Source organism: Cephus cinctus, unplaced genomic scaffold (genome assembly GCF_000341935.2).
Source record: "Cephus cinctus unplaced genomic scaffold, Ccin1 Ccin1_scaffold1841, whole genome shotgun sequence".
NCBI classification, from domain to species: domain Eukaryota; kingdom Metazoa; phylum Arthropoda; class Insecta; order Hymenoptera; family Cephidae; genus Cephus; species Cephus cinctus.
Window position 1 is genome coordinate 84438 of NW_014334022.1, and position 22489 is coordinate 106926.

The window sequence follows — 22489 nt, forward strand, 5'->3', positions numbered from 1 at the left end:
GGTAGAGAATATGGTCTTATTACCATGCACATTTTCTTGGTTGAGAAACCCTGGAAGATCACCTGTTGATCTCTTCTGCCATTGCTGTATGGATTGAATGAATAAACATCTGTTAAAAATTATTGATATTTTGATAAATCAATTTGAGATACTTTTACATTTCACCTGAACATATCCTATGTATGTTGCTTTCATTTGGACTTTCTTAATTATGGAATTCCTTCTGGACAGCTGTAAAAAAAATAACAATTTTATCGAACATTTAGTGTCCTCACTTTACAATTATATCTGAAACTAAGACATCACCCTCTTCTTCTACAGTAACTATCGCTTGCTTATATATCAAATATTATTGCGATTACGTCGAGAGAGAATCTGTTATTACAAAGAAAAAGCTCTAATCCATAGAAGCAGTATCTATAAGATTTAGACATAGTTTTTGACCGAAATAGTTTTACATTTGGCAAACAATGCGTTTCAGGGGGTTTTCTCGTAGACGCAAGGGAAGGGAGTCATTGTGAATATCGAGAATAAAGTAAAAGACGATCTCCACCCCTCAAGGGACCTCATGGAGAACTAACCAGCTACCAAAACTAATGATCAATTATTTCTCAATAAATCGATAAGGTCTAAAAGTGATTGACGTAAGTATTATGGATACGTGTGCAAAAAATCATTCCCAAATACACGATTTTTGCATCTGAATCAATTAAAAGCACACGAAACACAGACATATACATATATGTATCGCTTTCACCGTCTAAAAGAAGAAGACTTTCTTTGATGAAGATTACTGAATTACATGGATGTGTGTGCTTTAATGTGTGAGTATGTATATAATATATATCTTATACGTGCAAATATAAAAGGCATTGATACGTGTGCAAAATATAGTTAATAGTAAACAAGTCTCACCATCATTCGTATAAAAGTTCGCAATAAGCTTCTCAATCTCATTCGTTTCCTTACAGTGATCGATAATTATCACGAAATCATGAAAACTGTTATAATTTTAGCAGCGCTCATTGGTGAGTTTGACTTTATCCTACTCAGTATATTAATATTGCATCAAACAAGGTTCGAACGATTAAGAAAATAATTCTGTATCGCCATTGTATTTGCAGCTTTGTGTTCGGCCGTTAAATGGACCGATCTCCGAGGTAAGTGTCCTTACATGTAAGAAGATCTTTGTCTACGGGTAAAAAAATATTAATATTTTTAATATATGCTTTTCTTACTATTGATTAGCTAGGTGGAATGGAATGAAAACCACCCCTGAGGACAGCTTCTTCCAAATTCCACGTACCGCCAGCAGCGCCATTGCCGAAGGCTGGGTCCGCGTCGAAGGTGTCAATGATCATCCCGTAGACGTCTTCTGTCTCGAGAATGATGGCCGCTTCTGCATCATTACTGATTCCTTCGGCAACATCGCCGGTTTCGAATTCGGTATCCCCGCCAGCGACATCGAGAACAAGGGAATTCCATACGACCCATCCATCGTCCCCAACTACAAGAAGAAGACCTTATTTGGCGAAGCCTACTGGACCGTCACTGTGTATTCTGTCGATCCTGGTGGGTGAATTTAATTTTTGACATTTTCAAGTAATTTCGACTATACCTTCTCCTCGTCCTTGTAGATGTGATCGATGCTGGAGGTCGTAGCGAAACAAGAGGACTCACCGGAACTACTGGCATCTGGATCGAAGAGGGTGACAGCTACATGGTAGTCTCTAGGCACGAGAGAACTATGCGGAAGGAGCTTGATTATCACAAAACAAAATGCATCCCTCAAATGGGTGACCATTATTATTATGCCCAACGGTACATCGAAGAAAGAAATCTGCACTCTGTGTGCCAAGTGTGCAAAACCAATAAATTCACGTCAACAGTTATATAGGCGCGTAATAAGCTTCTCAGTTTCATTTTGGTTCCTCATAACGGTCGGCAACTATCACGGGATCATGAAAACTGTAATAATTTTAGCAGCCTTCACTGGTGAGTTTGACTTTATACCACCCAGCATATTAATATTACATCGAATAAGATTTCAACGATTAATGAAATAATTATGTGTGAATCTTCATTGTACTTGCAGCTCTGTCTTCAGCTTTTGAGTGGACCGATCTCAGAGGTAAAGTACCTTTACATATAACAAGAACTGTGTGCGCTTGTAAAAAAATATTAATATCTCGTATATATATCCTTATTATTGATTAGTCAGGTGGAATGGATCAGATACCTTACATCAGAATAGCTTCTTCGAAATTCCACGTACCGCCAACAGCAGCATCTCCGAAGGCTGGGTCAGTGTCCCACATGTCAATGATCATCCAGTGACAGTTTACTGTCCCAAAAATGATGGCCGCTTCTGCGTCCTTACTGATTCCTACGGTAACATCGCTGGTATTCAAGTCAGTGTTCTCGCCAGTGACATCGACAACAAAGGAATTCCATACGACCCATCCACCATCGCCGCCTACAAGAAGAAGACCTTATTCGGCGAAGACTACTGGACCACCACTGTATACACTGTCGATCCTAGTGGGTGAATTTAATTTTTAACATTTTCAAGAGATTTCAACTATACCTCATTCTCGTCCTTGCAGATCTGATCGATGCTGGAGGCCGTAGAGACGCAAAAGGACTCATCATGACTACCGGTGTCTGGGTCGAAGAGGGTGACAGCTACATGTACATCGACAAGAACTTGAATACCTTGTTGAAAACATTAGATTTCCGTAAAAATAATTGTTTCCCTAGCATGGGTCATCATTATTACCTCAAACTGGACGAAAATCAAGATTGTAAGGAGATTTCGCCGTACTTCCTTATGTATTCTGGCAACGACTTGACCGTCCTTGGATTTTTGGCATTTGGACGTCCCACCACGTTAAATCGTCCTTGGTATGATGCACTTGACTGGACTGCAATCAAGCCCACCATTCCTAAACCTCCTGCCTGCTTAGTCGATTGGGGTAGAGAATATGGTATTATTACCATGCACATTTTCTTGGTTGAGAAACCCTGGAAGATCACCTGTTGATCTCTTCTGCCATTGCTGTATGGATTGAATGAATAAACATCTGTTAAAAATTATTGATATTTTGATAAATCAATTTGAGATACTTTTACATTTCACCTGAACATATCCTATGTATGTTGCTTTCATTTGGACTTTCTTAATTATGGAATTCCTTCTGGACAGCTGTAAAAAAAATAACAATTTTATCGAACATTTAGTGTCCTCACTTTACAATTATATCTGAAACTAAGACATCACCCTCTTCTTCTACAGTAACTATCGCTTGCTTATATATCAAATATTATTGCGATTACGTCGAGAGAGAATCTGTTATTACAAAGAAAAAGCTCTAATCCATAGAAGCAGTATCTATAAGATTTAGACATAGTTTTTGACCGAAATAGTTTTACATTTGGCAAACAATGCGTTTCAGGGGGTTTTCTCGTAGACGCAAGGGAAGGGAGTCATTGTGAATATCGAGAATAAAGTAAAAGATCGATAAGGTCTAAACGTGATTGACGTAAATCTAAATGGATAAGTGTGCAAAAAAACATTCACAAGTACACGATCTTTGCATCTGTATCAATTAAAAGTACAAAAGACATACGCATACACATATGGGTGTCGCCTTCGCCGTCTACAAGAAGAAGGCCTTCTTCGACGGTTTCAGGACCACAAGAGTATACATGGATGTGTGTGTGTTTGTGTGGGTAATGTAACAGATGTCGATACGTGTGCAAAAAATAGCTAATAGTAAATAAGGACACACCATCATCCATATCTGGGAATATATATATACATACATATTACATGTACATAGGTAACAGGTGTCGACACGTGTGCAAAAAATAGTTAATAGCAAACAAATGTCACTATCATTCATATAAAAGTTCGCAATAAGCTTCTCAATCTCATTCGTTTCCTTACAGTGATCGATAATTATCACGAAATCATGAAAACTGTTATAATTTTAGCAGCGCTCATTGGTGAGTTTGACTTTATCCTACTCAGTATATTAATATTGCATCAAACAAGGTTCGAACGATTAAGAAAATAATTCTGTATCGCCATTGTATTTGCAGCTTTGTGTTCGGCCGTTAAATGGACCGATCTCCGAGGTAAGTGTCCTTACATGTAAGAAGATCTTTGTCTACGGGTAAAAAAATATTAATATTTTTAATATATGCTTTTCTTACTATTGATTAGCTAGGTGGAATGGAATGAAAACCACCCCTGAGGACAGCTTCTTCCAAATTCCACGTACCGCCAGCAGCGCCATTGCCGAAGGCTGGGTCCGCGTCGAAGGTGTCAATGATCATCCCGTAGACGTCTTCTGTCTCGAGAATGATGGCCGCTTCTGCATCATTACTGATTCCTTCGGCAACATCGCCGGTTTCGAATTCGGTATCCCCGCCAGCGACATCGAGAACAAGGGAATTCCATACGACCCATCCATCGTCCCCAACTACAAGAAGAAGACCTTATTTGGCGAAGCCTACTGGACCGTCACTGTGTATTCTGTCGATCCTGGTGGGTGAATTTAATTTTTGACATTTTCAAGTAATTTCGACTATACCTTCTCCTCGTCCTTGTAGATGTGATCGATGCTGGAGGTCGTAGCGAAACAAGAGGACTCACCGGAACTACTGGCATCTGGATCGAAGAGGGTGACAGCTACATGGTAGTCTCTAGGCACGAGAGAACTATGCGGAAGGAGCTTGATTATCACAAAACAAAGTGCATCCCTCAAATGGGTGACCATTATTATTATGCCATGAACGAGACACTTGCTTGTTCCGAATTTCGGCCTATCGTCCTCCTGTATGATGGTGGCGATCTGCTCGGTGTTGCTTTCCAAGGATTTGGTCCAAAATCCAGCACCAAGCGTGTTTGGTGGGAACCCATTTTACCGTCTTTCACTAGGGTCATAGCTCCTAATTCTCCTGATTGTTTAGTCGATATAACTGCAAAGTATAATAGTATTTCTTTGCACATTTACTTTGTCGACGAACCATGGAACATTTCCTGTGACAACTGGTTGGTTCATACTGTAAAAAAAATTGTACACACCATATTTTAAAATAAAATTGATCGGAATTTCCGATTGAATTGAACAGTACTATTGATCACACGACATTCTACGACTTTTACTTTTTATTTTCGAATTAAAAACAAACTTCCCACTTTGCTGCCTGAAAGAGATAAGAGGTTGGCAGTGTCACACATACCTTTGAAGAAGAAAATTCCAGTTGCAAGATACCTTGGACATTTCTTTGTTTCCCGGAGACACACAGATTCCTTCGTGAAGACTGCAAGGGGTAAACGGGCTGACTGACAAGGAAACCCCCCCAACCCGACCCCACCGATTTCAATAATTTTTTGATATGTTGTAGTACTCGACAAAATAAGAGACACGTATTTTTTTTTTGTGCTGACATCCACTTTAAAGGGGTGAAAACGACCCTTGAAATTCACCCCCGAAAATCGTTTTTTTATCATATCTCGACTTCTAATTAATATTTTTTAATAGAACCAAGTGGAAAATATTTGTCATAAGAAGTCGAAGATATGAGGTGTGTTTATGACCCAAGGGGTTGCAACCCTTATTTTATATTTTGAAAAAACTATATTTTTTATGCTTTTTTTCTGCATAAAAACCGGGGTATGGGCTCAAAAAAATAAAGAAAAGCGTTTCCATTAACTCTATCAAATATTTCAGTTGGGGTGTTTCAGGATTTTTCAAAGGGATAAAAACCACCCCTAAATTTTACCCCCGAAAATTGTTTTTTATCATATGTCAGATTCTAATTGATATTTTTTAATAAAACCAAGTGGAAAATATTTGTCATAAAAAGTCGAAGATATGAGGTGTGTTTATGACCCAAGGCGTTGCAACCCTTATTTTATATTTTGAAAAAACTATATATTTTATGCTTTTTTTCTTCATATAAACCAGGGTATGTACTCAATATTTATTAATATTTTTTAATGAAACTATGATTAAAAATTATTTTTATAAGATTTATTTCTTTTTCTTCTTCGATAAGGTCTAAACGTGATTGACGTAAATCTAAATGGATAAGTGTGCAAAAAAACATTCACAAGTACACGATCTTTGCATCTGTATCAATTAAAAGTACAAAAGACATACGCATACACATATGGGTGTCGCCTTCGCCGTCTACAAGAAGAAGGCCTTCTTCGACGGTTTCAGGACCACAAGAGTATACATGGATGTGTGTGTGTTTGTGTGGGTAATGTAACAGATGTCGATACGTGTGCAAAAAATAGCTAATAGTAAATAAGGACACACCATCATCCATATCTGGGAATATATATATACATACATATTACATGTACATAGGTAACAGGTGTCGACACGTGTGCAAAAAATAGTTAATAGCAAACAAATGTCACTATCATTCATATAAAAGTTCGCAATAAGCTTCTCAATCTCATTCGTTTCCTTACAGTGATCGATAATTATCACGAAATCATGAAAACTGTTATAATTTTAGCAGCGCTCATTGGTGAGTTTGACTTTATCCTACTCAGTATATTAATATTGCATCAAACAAGGTTCGAACGATTAAGAAAATAATTCTGTATCGCCATTGTATTTGCAGCTTTGTGTTCGGCCGTTAAATGGACCGATCTCCGAGGTAAGTGTCCTTACATGTAAGAAGATCTTTGTCTACGGGTAAAAAAATATTAATATTTTTAATATATGCTTTTCTTACTATTGATTAGCTAGGTGGAATGGAATGAAAACCACCCCTGAGGACAGCTTCTTCCAAATTCCACGTACCGCCAGCAGCGCCATTGCCGAAGGCTGGGTCCGCGTCGAAGGTGTCAATGATCATCCCGTAGACGTCTTCTGTCTCGAGAATGATGGCCGCTTCTGCATCATTACTGATTCCTTCGGCAACATCGCCGGTTTCGAATTCGGTATCCCCGCCAGCGACATCGAGAACAAGGGAATTCCATACGACCCATCCATCGTCCCCAACTACAAGAAGAAGACCTTATTTGGCGAAGCCTACTGGACCGTCACTGTGTATTCTGTCGATCCTGGTGGGTGAATTTAATTTTTGACATTTTCAAGTAATTTCGACTATACCTTCTCCTCGTCCTTGTAGATGTGATCGATGCTGGAGGTCGTAGCGAAACAAGAGGACTCACCGGAACTACTGGCATCTGGATCGAAGAGGGTGACAGCTACATGGTAGTCTCTAGGCACGAGAGAACTATGCGGAAGGAGCTTGATTATCACAAAACAAAGTGCATCCCTCAAATGGGTGACCATTATTATTATGCCATGAACGAGACACTTGCTTGTTCCGAATTTCGGCCTATCGTCCTCCTGTATGATGGTGGCGATCTGCTCGGTGTTGCTTTCCAAGGATTTGGTCCAAAATCCAGCACCAAGCGTGTTTGGTGGGAACCCATTTTACCGTCTTTCACTAGGGTCATAGCTCCTAATTCTCCTGATTGTTTAGTCGATATAACTGCAAAGTATAATAGTATTTCTTTGCACATTTACTTTGTCGACGAACCATGGAACATTTCCTGTGACAACTGGTTGGTTCATACTGTAAAAAAAATTGTACACACCATATTTTAAAATAAAATTGATCGGAATTTCCGATTGAATTGAACAGTACTATTGATCACACGACATTCTACGACTTTTACTTTTTATTTTCGAATTAAAAACAAACTTCCCACTTTGCTGCCTGAAAGAGATAAGAGGTTGGCAGTGTCACACATACCTTTGAAGAAGAAAATTCCAGTTGCAAGATACCTTGGACATTTCTTTCTTTCCCGGAGACACAGATTCCTTCGTGAAGACTGCAAGGGGTTAACGGGCTGACTGAGTCCAACGGTACATCGAAGAAAGAAATCTGCATTCTAACGTGTTTTTCTGAAAGGCAGGAAACTCGTGCCATTTCGTGGATGATAATTGCATTACGTTCTGGAAAAAAATAAGAGAGAAGTAAGTCTGTGAATTCTTTCATGCCTCCAGAACCGAACATAGATCTGATTTCTGAGGTAGTAAGGTACCTTTCGTTTTTCGTTCGTAGCCTGAAGATACTCTTGCTTGTCTAACGGAACACTCAAAAGAAAAATTCCATTGGAGTGGGAACAGATTAACACAAGGACGAAGTCCTTGGTCACGATTAGACAACTGTGTTGTATTTTACTCATCCGACATGGTCGGAAAAGGCTGTAATTTGGTGTGGACGTTCTGTGGGCAAAAAAGATCATACATATCTTTGCGATTTTTTTTTCAAAATCCATAGTTTGCTTCTATGTATTTTCCACCTATTCTTTGAGTGAATTGATTGAAAATTTCTAATATATATTATATGCAGTATGTAGACCAGCTTAAGAGGAAAAGGCAAACGATGCGTTCAACGGGTTTGTTTAGACAGTCTTTTGGAATATCGGGTACAAAATAAACGCTGAGTTCTACCCTTCTGGCGTTTGATTACGTGGAAAGCTGATCACGCCGCAGGACTAATGATTGATTAATTCTCAATACATTAATAAGGTCTATAAATGTTTATTACGTGTATACCTAAATACACACAAGTGTGCACGCACGTGTATACATATATTGTTATCTCTCTTGTCCGCCCTAAACTGCAATATATCGTATATCATGTATGTATACCAAGTGTGCAAAACCATGAATGTACGTCACATGTATCATATATGTGTAACTCGTGTGCAAAATCATGTATCATGTCAGCAGATATTTAACCTCGAAATTCACTTCTCATTCTCATTCGTTTTCTAAAATGATCGGCAACTATCACACGATCATGAAGATTATAATAGTTTTAGCAGCATTCACTGGTAAGTTTGAACTATGTCCCACCCAGTATATTATCACGCAATAATCGTAATTAATATTACATCAAACAAGGTTCCAACGATTAAGAAAATAATGAAGTATGTATCTCCATTGCATTTGCAGCTCTGTCTTCGGCCGTTCAATGGAACGATCTCAGAGGTAAAGTGTCTTTATATATAAAAAGGACTAACTTTTCTGTCAACATAAATATAAAGATCTCTAATATATATTTTTTCTACCCATCAGTCAAGTGGTCTGGGACGGATCTCTTCCGTTTGAACAGCTTCTTCAAAGTCCCACGCGAATCCAAGAACGCCTTCATCGAAGGCTGGGTCAGTGTCCCAGGTGTCAATGACCATCCAGTGACAGTGTACTGTTTCAAAGATGACGGCCGCTTCTGCATCCTTACTGATTCTTATGGCAACATCGCCGGCTTCCAAGTCGGTGCCCGCGCCAGGGACGTCGAAAACGAAAAAATTCCATACAAGCCATCCACTTTCCCCGCTTACAAGAAGAAGAACTTATTCGGCGAAGACTTCTGGACCGTCACTGTGTACACTGTCGATCCTGGTGAGTGAATTTGATTTTTGACATTTTCAAGAGATTTCGACTATACCTCATCCTCGTCCTTGTAGATGTGATCGATGTTGGAGGTCGTAGAGACGCAGGAGGACTCACCGGGACTACTGGCATCTGGATCGAAGAGGGTGACAGCTACAAGGCAATCTCTAGGAACTTGGACACTATGCTGAAGACCCTCGATTTTCATGAAGAAAATTGTGTCGCTAAAATGGGCACCCATTATTACTATGCCATGAACGAGTCACTTGTTTGTGAGGAATTCTATCCTATCTTCCTCCTCTATGAGGATGGCGACCTACTTGGTCTTGGTTTTCAAGTATTTGGTGCAAGCAGCAAGGTCAGTCGCAACTGGTACGAATGGGTTCCCTCGTTATTCATTAGACCCACCATACCTAATAGTCCCCAATGCTTAGTCGATTGGACTGCAAAGTACGGTCTTATCTCCATGCACGTTTACTTCGTTGACAAACCATGGAAAATCTCCTGTTAAATAAGGCCCTCTATCCTGCAAGAAGAATTTAATAAATTGAACATAAGAAAATAATTTTGTCCACGCTACTTTTATTTATTTATTATCGAATCAATTGATCATGCAACTAATTTACTACGTCCAATTTTATAAGGCCCATTGTCATCGTGTGCTTTCACAATATTTTCAAATGTTATACATTTAATTATTAGATTAATTGAAAATATCTGATGATTCATAGCTGGGTCTTACTATCACATAGTAACGGTATCCTGATAGCTGATCATTTTGAAGAAGTCAAATGATCATTGAATTTATTGTAGATCATCTACACTGACATAGAGATATATCTGATTTGGATCGTTCGATTTTCATGGATCACCTACATTGTCATATAAATATGTCATTATACTGTTGTACGTTATATTATATACGTTGAATCTGTGAACCATATTGACGAGGAACTGACGTAGTCAGAGGTTTAGTATTTGCCTGTTTCGGTATTGCAGAAATTTTAATTCTACTTATATCTCTCGTGGCTACTGCTGAGAGCTGGAAATATCTCTGTACATGAAAAATCATCGATTGAATCGAACGAAAATTAATGCATTTGAAAATTGAGCTATTTGTATCAGCAATAAAATTTCAGTTACATAATCAATCTCGTTTCTATATCGATCTTATTTTCTTATTTGATTCAACATAAGATTCTCTCATTTTACGTAATCTGACAGTTTATAGTCATTTCTTTCTTGAGATATATATTTATGAAAGTTTACGCAACGTCCAGGAATGATACAACTACTGAAAGTGTATTGGAAAGGAAAGAGCGATTTTGGGATAAAACGTTTAAAAATCGAATTAGGAATTAATTGTTGAAAATATTACAATATGCATATATTATATATATGTAAATTTTATGAAAAAGTTTACCTAGAGTATCAGTATGTCTAATTACCAAATGTGCGAATGTCGAAATCGTTTAATTACAAAGCTGTTCTAACTGACGATTATGTAATTAGTAAACTCTTTCCGTATGTGGTATCTAACGTGCCTTATAAGTTCGATTAAGTCAATGATTGAATTATAGAATAATCAATGCAAAATTAAATACACGTACGGATAGATCGACTTATATTATTTTATGTATAATTATAAAGGCGACCCGCAGACCGATATACAATGAAATATACACAATTAACACGGCAAGAAATCTTTACGTAAATCAAGAAGAAACGATTAGATATGAACTAAAGTTTAGACTAACCTATTAATCGAGTGTACATGCGTACAGTAGTAAAGATAGGGATGACTCAGGCCCGCGAATGCACGAGGCAACATGTATAATGTTTATAAGATTATATGAAATATGTATTAATTGATAAGACCTAGATACAAGTACAGTATCGTGTTAAGTATTTTATGAGTACGAAGAAGGAAAGAGAAATTGTATTATCGCGTATGTATATTGCATTTATCCTATGTATCGATATATTGTTGACATTATATACAATGATATAATATCAATAAAAGTTATGTAAATTGCCATCGTGAGGATAACCAGTCTGAGATGCTATATGTATTATATATTTATATCCATGGCTGAGATACAATACGAAAAGAGATTGCTACATTACCGTTGGCAAATCAGATATATTACATACGTTCATGTGTGGAGAGAGTGGGGATCGTCCGATTATCAGAACGATCAGAATGAAGGCTGTGTGAGGAACATCTGCGTATTTTTCACTCCCTGATGAACTCCAACTCAGTTTACATACCACATTAGTACCGAGCATTTGTTACGTAGTTGTCGCTTTTCTGTGTAAATAAAAGTACTTAATGATTAACAATTAAAGTATAATCAACCAATAGTTACGTGAATTAATTTACATTGTGAGTACATTGGTTTACTGGAAAATAGTTCGAGGTATAGAGACTATTTTGGGTATTTTTACTTGTATCGTTTATTCAGCCGCTCTGTGATCTCACGAAGAAACAATTCGCAACAGATTATTATTCCTGACGTACAGTAACAGTTAAGAGTGGAAATTCCCGTGTATTCCTATATATACGCTGTATGAGTGTTATGCGTATGTGTATCGATGTACGCTATACTGAGGAGAACGATTGCACAAGATGTTATTCAGGTGAATTGACATAAACTTTTGGTGAACATAGTATTTGTACTTACAGATAATTCAACACAACAAAAATGATGGATTTTGAAACGGGAGGAGTGCCTGGTACCCTCGTCCTAGTGATATCATTATTAACACATGTTTTACTCATATCACCAGTGATCTACAATTTGGTGTTATTTTTCACAAACCTCAGTTTCTTCGCATGGCATCCAATATGCTGCGTCACAGGGGTAATTATCCAGAGTCGAAAACAAATTCGTACAAAATTTCTTCACCTGAATAATTCATACGTAACGTTTGAACTAGGTGGGCTTTTTGATAATGGAAGCCATTCTCAGCGTCTCTGGCGAACCGACCATAACCTCGAGATTGACACGAACTAGACGCATAGATCTACACTGGCTCCTGAACGTCTTAGGGCTGTCTTGTATCGTGGCTGGCTTTAGCATTGTTTTTATTAACAAAGAGAATTATAATAGGAATCATATAACGACACCTCACGCCAAACTGGGACTCAGCGCCATAATAATCGCCATTATTGTATGCATTGGCGGGATCCTGGCGAAAAACACGCGTTGGGTTTATCCAACAGTACGTCCGTTATTTATTAAGGTCTGTCATGTTTGCCTAGGAATTATAGCCGCAATCCTCTTACTGGCTACTGTGATTAATGGGACTTATAAATCCTTTTGGCCAGGAACTGATTTAGGCAGAAATTTAGTCTTTGCTTCGTTCGTTATTGGAGGATTTTTAGTACTAATTAAACCTCTGCTACTTACCGTTAGACGAGGTAGATCTCTATTTGCGCCATCTACCGGTCCACATACTGGACCGCGTAACCCATAGCAATTGAAAGTTGGGCCATACCCATCGCTAGTAAATTAAAGTTACTGGTCATGTTCTTAATTGATTTACCATACGCACTTTCGTTATTAGTAATCCGACTGTAGATAGTCTCATATCTCTTGCGATAAGATCCTCGAGCGGAGGTAACCGATTCTTTCGTAAGATACGTATATTAGAACGATTGACGTGAAAAATTAATTATATATCACTGTATGTAATGCCAACCATATATATCAACACTTTATTAATTCCACACGCATCGTATACATATACATAGAATATATGTTATATATATTTTTAAATGCAATATACATATACAATAATACAATTTCTCCTTTCTTATTTTTTGTCTTCGGTAAATACTTAACACGGTAACTGTACCTGTATTCTCGGTCTTATCAATTACTATATATTCCATCTAATCTTAACATTATGCAACAACATGTTTCCCCGCGTATACACACGCACGGATCACCTATATTTTTATCACTGTACTCACGTACACTCGAATTATTATATTAATCTAGATTTTAATTTAAATCTAATTGTCCCATCTTGATTCACATGAAGATTTCTTTCCGTGCATATTGTGTATATTTGATTGTATATCGTTCTGCTGGTAGCCGTTGTAAATAAACATAAAGTAATATAAGTGTACGTATCCATATGTATATTTAGTTTTTGATAACGATGGTCGAATCGATTATTCGATAATTTAATGAAATAAACTTAATAAACTTAATCAAAGTCCCGCTTGTAAGATACCCCAAATATCACATATATTCAAAGCCATTTTTAAGTTGTACAAAAAGACGATTCGTGTCCCCTTAGACACCTTAAACATCACTCTCGGACATTGCGTTGTCTGGGACGTTAATTTAGCTTAAGAAATTCTGTCAACGTAAAAGCCGCCATTACATAAACTGTGAATTATCTTTCTCGAAGATACCTCAATTTCTTACACATATACCGGGTTACTCAATTTATTCGTATCGCCTGAGCTGAGTAACCCAATATATAATATATATATTTTATACTCTATATAAACAGTCTATATATACCTATGTACTCTACGTATACATAAATCTTATACGATATAATATTTTTTTACCTCAGACTGGCATTGAACGTTATTTTTTTTTTAATTTTTCTTACCCCATTAGCCCCGGTGCCATGTTCAATATTTTTCATATTTCAATTACAATTTTAAACTATTTCACTATATTTTCCCTTATCCACCATTTACTAGACATAGTCTATCTAATTTCAAATGTTCCTAATCCTGAGACATCTTTTATTTTTTTTCTCTCTACTCTTCTCCCTTTTTACTTCACGTTCACTTCATAAATAATTTATTTAATTCGACACGGCGGCTCGGTAGCACTATGACACGTCACTTTGTACTGTTTGCTCTACTGTTTTCAATATTTCTCAATTTTTAAAATCTCTCTCTACCTATAATCCGTCAATCAACCGACTAAATTAATTAGACACCTCAATCAACGCAAGCACCTAGTTATTAATATTTTTATTTTCTTTCTCCTCAGTCGTCTCAATCATCCATACTACTGCGCTTCGTTCGCGTGCACAAATCACTGCGCGACATCGAGAGACTCAATTCTGCTGAAAATTTTGTATTTGAACTTTTCTATCCCAACGACAATATTTATTTCATTAATAATACGGCTACGCAATTTACTTTGATACTTTTTATATTGCCTAACTATATCAGCGACCCAATCACTGATTGATCATCAAATTACTATTTTGCTACTTTTCCTATTGATTGATTTCCCATTAAATCATTGTCTGTTCACTTTTGTTATTTTCGAAACAATCTTTTTATCCTTCGTTTTATCTGCCTCTCGCTATAACACAGTTACAAATCAATATTATACGACCATCAAGCACATTCTCTATTGATATTATTGCACGCAACATAATATAGAGCTAAATCATTCGTGCGTGCGAACATGTTTTTTTTTCTCTATTCACATAATTTCATCCAGATTTACTTATTTTCCCTTACGCGCGGATATGACAACATTTTATCGGCAACTTATTTTTATCAAACGTCTTTCATTTTGTACGTGTAATAAACTATTTACCATATAGATATACGCTCTTCTGTGTATACATATATGATAATATATATAGTATTTATATATATTTATATATATATATATATATGATACACCTAGTAACACTTTACAAATCAGGTCACATACAAAATAAGGAGTTACATTCTGTTTTTTTTTCTCATTATTGACTGTACGTACACGTATATGTGAATTCATTTTCGTTTCGTTTGACGACCTGCCATCAAAGTCTAACAATTATAAACATCCTTATCAGTCTAACCTAAATCCGACGGCTATTTTGTAATTTTTAATTTTCAAGCTTCATCCTTTTATTTGGTTTTATTTAATCATCTTGCTCTAAAGAGATCAAATTCAGATCGCATGTTTAGCCTGTCCTGCCTCTTTTATTACAAGCCCTGGCCGTGACCGCAATTTTTTATAATTTTATACTTATTTTATATAATATATTATCTCTAGTGTCATTTGTCTTATCGCTAGTTTTAGTTAACGTCGATCTTAGTTGCGGCCTGGACGTAATTGCGCACCGTTATCAACGTATCGTTCATTAGACGCTCTTGAATTTTTGCTTCATAAAAATATAAACATTCTTCAAAGATATAATTGATATTAATCTCATGGAAGTGACTTGGTGTAATAGGAGATAACAAGTTTGATAACGCCGGCGTATTGTTAATTAGACAATGGATTATAACGTCATCGATCGACGATGACGAATAAACGATCGGTATAAAAGAATAATTTTTTAGTCACAATAACTGGGAGATAAAAGAATATAAAAATAATATCTCATTAATTAACAATTAATCGATCAAGTATGGTGAGTACTAATAACCAGTGTTAAGCGACCGTTCGACTTTTATTATTGTGTCTGGCTCAAGTGCCAGGATCAAGGGCGTCGCGACGTCTTTGCGATGATGACTTAAGACGTTTTCGCCGGGAAGAAATGGACGTCGTGTCAGACCTGCTGTGACGTTATCAGATCGGTTTTGCTTGAATTTTTCAAAATTGACGGTCCTGGAAGTTTTTGACTGACCCCAGTTGACCCTGGCGGCTGGACCATCATTGGCTGACCGTTCACCAGGACTATTGTATCTCGTACCGAATCGTATCCACCTGGTTGACCTTTGACATTAATTCGTTAGAACATTTTGAACTTTTAAACGTGCAAAAATCAAGATACCGCATGCATATACGTATTTGTTATCCAGAATGCATAGATGCAAGAGACAAGATGAAGGTTCAAAGAGAGACTCCATTACTTGAGTTACTTGCTTCAGTGACTTTTGGTGCTAAAAGACCTGAAAGTTGGTTTAACTGCTAATTACCTGGGGGTAGAGTATGGGTGAGCGTCCTCGAGGGTGTCAAAGGGTGTCTGGTAGCGGGACCCCAGTCTGAAGTTGGCTGCAATAATCTGCGTGCACGAGACCACACACTGTTATTTTTCTCATTTCCTCTATCCTTATTCTTACTCTGGGATCCATTTGCATCGAGATCATCATCCTCGTCATCGTCATCATCGTACGTTGGACGTCGACGTTTTTTCCGCAGCTGTACCTAGAATGAGATTCACCCAAGAGATCAATATCAGTCTGTTGTAAGCATTAATAGATACGATAATCCTTTGTCACGAATTTAATGGATTATTAGAATCAGCTTAGATAATTTTTATGGTCTAGATCCAACTTTTTTTTTTCGAACATCTATATGAGTCATGTTCATAGAACTTTTATACTTATCGTGATATCTATACTGACGACTGCTAATCCTAGGATGACGAAGACGGGGAGGAGACCGACGATCCACCCAACGACATCCGCCCATCTTGGATACACGTATGCTCCATATTTGAGGGGCTCGTATTCGACCCAGTTGAAGAAGAGTATGAAAAATAAAGCAGCTGGTGTCACCACTTTCCACATCCAGGTCCAGAAGAATCTCCAGACTCTTCCTCGTGGTCCAATCATTTGCTCAACGTCATCCAAGAACCTATCGGCTCCATATATCCATGCTACCAGGATGCACTCGCTGATGGCTATCAAGAGGACCGACCAGTTGGCAGCGTATTTATCCATCAATTGAAGCCAATACATTCCAGCCTGAAGTAACCAAAATAAAAAGCAGTTATGAATAAGAAATAAAATATCAAACCGCGATGGAAGACGCATTAATAAGATGCGAATATTTACGTTAGTAGTAAATATAATTCCACCAGCATATCCAAGTACAGCCGCTGTTAGGACGACGCAGAACTTATAATTCCGTAGTGCAGGAATTCCGTCGAGTATTGCAGTGGTTACGGTTTCCATGAGTGCGAATTGAGAATCCAGTCCAAGAGTTAATAGCATGAGAAAGAAGAGAAGAGACCAGACAGGAGCCACCGGTAGTCTAGCGACGACCTCAGGGTAAACGATGAAGGCCAGCCCTGCACCTTGGTCAACGACCGAGGCAACCGGTACATTTAGTTCATGAGCCAGGAACCCGATGACGGAGAATATGACAAGACCGGCGAAGAAGGAGGTGCCAATGTTGCTGACAGCTACTATGAGAGAGTCCTTGTAACAGTTGTTGGTGAACTTGTTGTAGGAACTTAGAGTGATTAGGCCACCCCAGGCTGGACTCAAGGCAAAGAATATCTGGACAGCAGCGTCGCCCCAGACCTTCGCAGACGTCAGGCGTCGCCAATCCGGTGTCAGGTAAAATAGGATCCCTTCGTCGGCACCAGGTAAAAGAATGCCGCGGATGAATAGGGCAATCTGGTTAATTTTTTTTACAAATTATTATTAAAATCCCAAAGGCCTGAAGTTGGTCCAGACAATCCTTACCAGAACAACGTAAGGAAACAGTGCAGTAAAGTAGACGACCTTGCCAGAGCTTTGCACGCCCTTGCTGAGACAAAGAAATACAATGACCCAAGCCAGAAAAAGACAAGCCGCCAATGGCAGACGAATTGATCCGGTTTCTTCGATTCCACTACTCAGTCCTAGTACGTGATTACTGAAATATACGTATTTGTCGATTAATATCACACAATCGATTATACAGATCTAACAGGACAATACGTACTTAAAATATTCTTCAGCTGGCGGCCGCCTTATGGCTGTTGTTATATTATGCATAGTTAAATTCATAGAAATCATCTGAGTGGAATTCAAACAATTCCCTTTGTAATACGAGGTGTTCTGTGCTGCGCATGTCTCAGCAGCTTCCGGTGTGAAACAGTCTATTGTACTCCAGGAAGGATCGCACATACTCCAGGGTAGCTCACCTCCTCCTAAGAACGCATGAAGAAAAGAAACCACGGTATAATTGTAGATTAGGATCTGGTTGACTGAAGATGTAGAATTTCTATTAACGACCTTACCTATCACTGATGCTATCATGTAGTACAGAGTCCAAGCAATGATCAGATTGTAGTACAGCATTACCACTGAGCTTACAAGTACCATGCCGTATCCGAGTCCCCGAAGCAGAGGACAGAAGCGCTTGTAAGCTGCTACGGGTCCCAGACTCGCGTATTGACCTTGGGTATAACAATTGATTACGTAAATAGTGTATTTATTATTTATAATAAATAAAGTAATTAATTTAGTTCACCTAGGGATAGTTCCATGAACATCAATGGCAGTCCGGCTATGATAAGCATCACTGTAAAAGGAATAAGAAAGGCACCGCCGCCATTGGAGTAGCAAAGGTACGGAAATCGCCAGACATTTCCAAGGCCAACGCTGTATCCTAAAAGTGACAGAAGAAAGTCGAATTTTCCGGTCCATGTTCCTCGTTCAGGATGTTCTTCTTCGCCAGCCTGTAGTGGCGCCTGACTGTTTGCTACCGAGTACTTGTCCTCATTCTGTAGAAGGAAGGTTCACCGGGTTCAAGATAACTGTCATAGATTAAGGTAAGACTGATCAGGAACCAAGATGACTTACGTCCCAGCTGTCCAGGTAAGGTCGTATCCTAGGTGGCGAGTCCTCCATTCTCTCAGCCTTAAAACGTAAAACCGGATAGCCAGTGCTGCTTCAAAAGTCAATCGATCCTTCTTCTCTTCATGATCTCCCCTCAGACTCTTCCCTCATTGATGACTCGATAATCATTTCACTAAAGTACATTTGACTTCAATGACGACACGAACTTCGTGCAATCCTTCCCAGCACATAATAAACTGTAATACTGATATCCTTGCATGTTCCTTATTTTCTAAACCTTTTTTAAACAGGAAACGTTAGACATTTTGAATCACAGATTCTCTCACTAAGAAATTCAACTGGTACCCGGTGATCTTCTTCTGGGTGAATTATATAAATTCCTAAGGAACACTTTAATACACTTTGGAATTGTTGGGCACGGTCCGCTCCTTTTTTTGGGAATTTCTTGATTTCTGTCTTCCTGTCCGTTGTAAGCTGTCAAGTTCTCCGTGCCCCGGGAACCGTGGCACTGTGATTCCTCGCGGATGATGCACCACCGCCAGATGATAATATGATCCCCTATCCAGCGGGTTCACCCTTCTGTGTCGTGCAGTTGTCTGCAACTCCAGTGCCGTAGGGGTTGACAGCTAACGAGCCAGAGGATATCAGACACAGAGACAGGGTGAGAATCCGATGAAGAGACGATCAGATGACGAGACGGACGCACAGATAGACGGACAGAAAGAGGAGGACAGACGGGCGGACACAGAGGGGTTGCCCACGCCCGGCCAGCTAGCCAGCCTGCTTATGGGAGCTTACGCTTTGCCAGCACCCCCGTTGAGCCGTCAGCCCCGAAGCATCGATCGATATTACTGCTCCTGCGAGCTGCGTCCTACTCTGAACCTTGCAGCCCGCCGCCGACTATCTTCCAACCCCCCAAGTAGCGTACACAACCTTATAACTATATATGCAGAGATGTAGGAAGGCTACGTCGTCGTCCTCATCCTGCGTCCTCTAAGGGGTGGCTTCATTGGTGTGGATCACCTGAAAGAAATTGGCCTTGAAAAGAGCTGAATTGAATATTGAAAAATTTAAGGGTAATCTTAGGAGGGATTTTTTATGATGGTGGATGGATTGCGGGTGGGGGGGGGTGATGGTGTTTTAGGGGCGAGTTTGATACTTATTGTTAATAATGAAGTTTCTGGGAAAGAGTTTGGTGAAAGTCTTACTGTTTGGAGCACCCGTTACACTTTGAGTCTCGGGGGTTGTTGTTGAGATTGCGTGGATTCGGCTGGTTTCGGGGTAGGTTAGGTGCGACAGGGGTAGAGGGTTGAAACGGGGAGAGGAGCGGATGGCAAGGTCGGCCTTGATCGAGGCCCAGCCACATCTAAGCGGAAGCTTCACCCACCATCAGCAACCCCTACGCTTCGCAACCTACTCCCGTTTTAGCAAATATCTTTCGGAATCCGTATTGCGTGCCGTCTGATGTCAGCTATTAAACACCGGTAGCGTTATTTTCATCTTTTCCCTCCTTTCTTCACCTTCCTACTGACGTCATGGAAACGACTGACATATCTATTGAACTGTAAAAAAAAGTTTGTTTAGTATATCAAAAGAAGATAAGCTAGATACGTAGATTTGTGTCTATATAATGTACCGTCCCAGATGTCAAAGAATGCAAATAACAAAACAAGAAGAAAAATGAGAAGCTCGTTATCCGTTATCGAGTATAAAATAAAATCGAGATGAGGTAATACAGGGAAACGGGACATTGATCTACATTCTAAAACGAAGGCTTCTATCCTAGAGTGGCTCTAGAAACGTGAGCCCTTTCTCAACTGATACATAAAAGCTTCGAGTATCCCGGATCAAGCGCAGCATCCAAAGGAGCAGGAAGATCAGTGAAAATGTTCTCTCACGTGAAGTCCTGATACTCTTTTTCTGTGTAGAGGAAGGAAATTTTCAATGATCAGCAAAATTTTTCATAAATTGCCCAATTACCACTCCTTTCAGGATAGATCCCATCTGTGGAGTAAAAATTATAATTTTACTTACGTATACCATATGCGTCGTCGCATGGACTTAAAATTGCTGTCAGTTTTATAATTCAGAATGTATATATATGTATATATACATATATGTATGTTAGCATTGTAAGACGAATGAAAAGCTCGCAGAAAGCTTTTATATATTTGTTAGGAGTTAATGGCTTCCTGTTCTCAATGATAGGATCTTCACCCACCTCTAACTGACAATGGTTTCCATCCTTTAATCCCCAGCATAAACCAGTGATGAGAACAATCTGCGTTTTCTATACAAACTAGAACAGGCTTGTTTTCGCCTGCAATAGAGTCGTTGCTGAAAATAATAATTTTGGAAATTAGGGAATTATCAGGCAAAATTCTCCGCGTCATCAAACCCAGAGAAAGAACCTCGGGAACGGAAGGAAATAATTTGCTTAAGTAACGGAAACTAATAAACCTATAGTCATGTCCGTTATTTGTCTGACTGTACAAATGTAATAGTGGGTACTGCATCCCCCGTTAGTCTTGCACCTTCCTTGCGCGGATCAACTAAATCATGCATTCTCTATCATTAATAAAAGTGTTTAAAAAAAAACGGAAATTCAAAGTACGATCTAGTTAACTCGGGAATGGTTGCCTGCTACTGCTCGAACGATCAATAGGGTGATCGACTTCAATGGCCTATAGAAAATGGTTTACTCTACACAGCTTTGGTTGAAGAGTTTTCTGTATATTGAAATAGTTATCGACTTACCGTTCGTTTTAATGTGAGAATGTACAAATTTTCGTTCATTCATTTTCAATAACGAATCATCGTTGACGGAAATAGATTAAACGCGTACGATACGAATTTAATGGTGTTTTTTGTTTGACAGAGTTCGCGTGCATCGAGTGCATAACTTATAGCCTTATGCGAGCGAAACTGTGCATCATATCACATTTGATGACTGCAGAAAAATTTTCCGATGGAAAATGTAACAGATTACATTATATTCTCAGTACAAAGAAATGTTGCCAAATGTTGCCTATGGAAAATTTTAGGTCATACTAACGGATCATTGCGACTGCTGCCATCTATGAGCAGAAGCCGCTATTACTTCGTTAACTGGGATGACGAACTGTGCTCAGTCATTTCGGCAGTGACACTATGGACGCCGTCGTGATCGTCGGGTGAAAACAATCGTCCAGTTATATCCGCTTGCCTACCGCGTGTTTGGCGCAGCACACGGGAATTCCTATTCGATTTATCTGCAGCCGATGGTTGCATCTTTTTGAATCAACGTCCTGTTGACCAACGGCTGTATTTACTTGTGGTTAGTAGTATATACGTTTGATTACCGTCGCCTTTTACATATGAATTATCATAAACTTGTTCTTAGTATAGCTTACCTTCACTGTCTACTATAGTTACTTATATCTATCCTTTTCACTTTCTGTATTTCGGTTTACGGGGCCCTAGCCCCAGATCGAATAAATTGATTTTTCTCTCTCTTTTTCTCTCCTGAATAATATTGTAGGAAGACAATTTTCATAGGGGT

The 22489-nt window shown here is 38.7% G+C and overlaps 6 protein-coding genes and 1 long non-coding RNA gene across 12 annotated transcripts; 5 read left to right on the plus strand and 2 right to left on the minus strand.

The window, feature by feature from the left end:
• The first annotated feature begins 903 nt into the window (after positions 1 to 903).
• On the plus strand, positions 904 to 5141 carry LOC107273728. 2 transcript variants are annotated; one of them, XM_015752171.2, is made up of 5 exons: positions 904 to 1028; positions 1125 to 1160; positions 1249 to 1572; positions 1638 to 1796; positions 4777 to 5141. In XM_015752171.2, the coding sequence occupies exons 1-5, from the start codon at positions 995 to 997 to the stop codon at positions 5100 to 5102; spliced, it is 879 nt and encodes a 292-aa protein (XP_015607657.2). In that variant the 5' UTR covers positions 904 to 994; the 3' UTR covers positions 5103 to 5141. The 2 variants fall into 2 exon arrangements, with proteins under 2 accessions (XP_015607657.2, XP_015607707.1); XM_015752221.2 differs by lacking the exons at positions 904 to 1028; positions 1125 to 1160; positions 1249 to 1572; positions 1638 to 1796 and adding exons at positions 3884 to 4008; positions 4105 to 4140; positions 4229 to 4552 and having other exon boundaries at positions 4618 to 5141.
• Positions 1856 to 3096, plus strand: LOC107273729. Its single transcript, XM_015752222.2, has 4 exons — positions 1856 to 1995; positions 2096 to 2131; positions 2218 to 2541; positions 2607 to 3096. Exons 1-4 carry the CDS (start codon positions 1962 to 1964, stop codon positions 3041 to 3043), a joined length of 831 nt encoding a protein of 276 aa, XP_015607708.1. The 5' UTR covers positions 1856 to 1961; the 3' UTR covers positions 3044 to 3096.
• Positions 2992 to 4034, minus strand: LOC107273730. Its single transcript, XR_001539318.2, has 3 exons — positions 3896 to 4034; positions 3140 to 3205; positions 2992 to 3058 (listed from the first exon to the last, which is right to left on the minus strand). It is a non-coding gene; the product is annotated as an uncharacterized LOC107273730 (long non-coding RNA).
• A 1286-nt stretch (positions 5142 to 6427) lies between the features above and the next one.
• Positions 6428 to 7685, plus strand: LOC107273731. Its single transcript, XM_015752224.2, has 4 exons — positions 6428 to 6552; positions 6649 to 6684; positions 6773 to 7096; positions 7162 to 7685. The coding sequence occupies exons 1-4, from the start codon at positions 6519 to 6521 to the stop codon at positions 7644 to 7646; spliced, it is 879 nt and encodes a 292-aa protein (XP_015607710.1). The 5' UTR covers positions 6428 to 6518; the 3' UTR covers positions 7647 to 7685.
• A 1073-nt stretch (positions 7686 to 8758) lies between these two features.
• Positions 8759 to 10008, plus strand: LOC107273733. Its single transcript, XM_015752228.2, has 4 exons — positions 8759 to 8884; positions 9006 to 9041; positions 9129 to 9452; positions 9518 to 10008. The coding sequence occupies exons 1-4, from the start codon at positions 8764 to 8766 to the stop codon at positions 9952 to 9954; spliced, it is 918 nt and encodes a 305-aa protein (XP_015607714.2). The 5' UTR covers positions 8759 to 8763; the 3' UTR covers positions 9955 to 10008.
• A 1673-nt stretch (positions 10009 to 11681) lies between these two features.
• On the plus strand, positions 11682 to 13580 carry LOC107273734 (cytochrome b561 domain-containing protein 2). 3 transcript variants are annotated; one of them, XM_025091063.1, is made up of 4 exons: positions 11690 to 11829; positions 11909 to 12040; positions 12130 to 12307; positions 12384 to 13580. In XM_025091063.1, the coding sequence occupies exons 3-4, from the start codon at positions 12149 to 12151 to the stop codon at positions 12921 to 12923; spliced, it is 699 nt and encodes a 232-aa protein (XP_024946831.1). In that variant the 5' UTR covers positions 11690 to 11829; positions 11909 to 12040; positions 12130 to 12148; the 3' UTR covers positions 12924 to 13580. The 3 variants fall into 3 exon arrangements, with proteins under 3 accessions (XP_015607715.1, XP_024946831.1, XP_015607716.1); XM_015752229.2 differs by lacking the exon at positions 11909 to 12040 and having other exon boundaries at positions 11682 to 11829; XM_015752230.2 differs by lacking the exon at positions 11909 to 12040 and having other exon boundaries at positions 11705 to 11863.
• Positions 13581 to 13815: 235 nt separating this feature from the next.
• Positions 13816 to 21946, minus strand: LOC107273732 (sodium- and chloride-dependent glycine transporter 1). 3 transcript variants are annotated; one of them, XM_015752225.2, is made up of 12 exons: positions 21706 to 21942; positions 21170 to 21285; positions 20157 to 20952; positions 18952 to 19971; positions 18620 to 18872; positions 18387 to 18545; positions 18089 to 18296; positions 17848 to 18019; positions 17212 to 17778; positions 16780 to 17121; positions 16351 to 16579; positions 13816 to 16147 (listed from the first exon to the last, which is right to left on the minus strand). In XM_015752225.2, exons 4-12 carry the CDS (start codon positions 18997 to 18999, stop codon positions 15981 to 15983), a joined length of 2145 nt encoding a protein of 714 aa, XP_015607711.1. In that variant the 5' UTR covers positions 19000 to 19971; positions 20157 to 20952; positions 21170 to 21285; positions 21706 to 21942; the 3' UTR covers positions 13816 to 15980. The 3 variants fall into 3 exon arrangements, with proteins under 3 accessions (XP_015607711.1, XP_015607712.1, XP_024946829.1); XM_015752226.2 differs by having other exon boundaries at positions 15981 to 16138; positions 21706 to 21946; XM_025091061.1 differs by having other exon boundaries at positions 15981 to 16147; positions 20336 to 20952; positions 21706 to 21943.
• Positions 21947 to 22489: the final 543 nt, after the last annotated feature.

Coding starts and splice junctions, on each gene's coding strand:
- LOC107273728 (XM_015752171.2), top strand. CDS start 995: ATGAAAACTGTTATAATTTTAGCAGCGCTCATTG. Junction 1,161..1,248: donor TAAATGGACCGATCTCCGAG/GTAAGTGTCCTT, acceptor ACTATTGATTAG/CTAGGTGGAATGGAATGAAA. Junction 1,797..4,776: donor AAAATGCATCCCTCAAATGG/GTGACCATTATT, acceptor TCCCTCAAATGG/GTGACCATTATTATTATGCC.
- LOC107273729 (XM_015752222.2), top strand. CDS start 1,962: ATGAAAACTGTAATAATTTTAGCAGCCTTCACTG. Junction 1,996..2,095: donor AATTTTAGCAGCCTTCACTG/GTGAGTTTGACT, acceptor TTGTACTTGCAG/CTCTGTCTTCAGCTTTTGAG. Junction 2,132..2,217: donor TGAGTGGACCGATCTCAGAG/GTAAAGTACCTT, acceptor ATTATTGATTAG/TCAGGTGGAATGGATCAGAT.
- LOC107273731 (XM_015752224.2), top strand. CDS start 6,519: ATGAAAACTGTTATAATTTTAGCAGCGCTCATTG. Junction 6,553..6,648: donor AATTTTAGCAGCGCTCATTG/GTGAGTTTGACT, acceptor TTGTATTTGCAG/CTTTGTGTTCGGCCGTTAAA. Junction 7,097..7,161: donor TGTGTATTCTGTCGATCCTG/GTGGGTGAATTT, acceptor TCGTCCTTGTAG/ATGTGATCGATGCTGGAGGT.
- LOC107273733 (XM_015752228.2), top strand. CDS start 8,764: ATGTATCATGTCAGCAGATATTTAACCTCGAAATTCACTTCTCATTCT. Junction 8,885..9,005: donor AGTTTTAGCAGCATTCACTG/GTAAGTTTGAAC, acceptor TTGCATTTGCAG/CTCTGTCTTCGGCCGTTCAA. Junction 9,042..9,128: donor TCAATGGAACGATCTCAGAG/GTAAAGTGTCTT, acceptor TCTACCCATCAG/TCAAGTGGTCTGGGACGGAT.
- LOC107273734 (XM_015752229.2), top strand. CDS start 12,149: ATGATGGATTTTGAAACGGGAGGAGTGCCTGGTACCCTCGTCCTAGTG. Junction 12,308..12,383: donor CAATATGCTGCGTCACAGGG/GTAATTATCCAG, acceptor CGTTTGAACTAG/GTGGGCTTTTTGATAATGGA.
- LOC107273732 (XM_015752225.2), bottom strand. CDS start 18,999: ATGGAGGACTCGCCACCTAGGATACGACCTTACCTGGACAGCTGGGAC. Junction 18,020..18,088: donor CCAGCTGAAGAATATTTTAA/GTACGTATTGTC, acceptor CGTATATTTCAG/TAATCACGTACTAGGACTGA. Junction 17,122..17,211: donor GAATTATATTTACTACTAAC/GTAAATATTCGC, acceptor TGGTTACTTCAG/GCTGGAATGTATTGGCTTCA.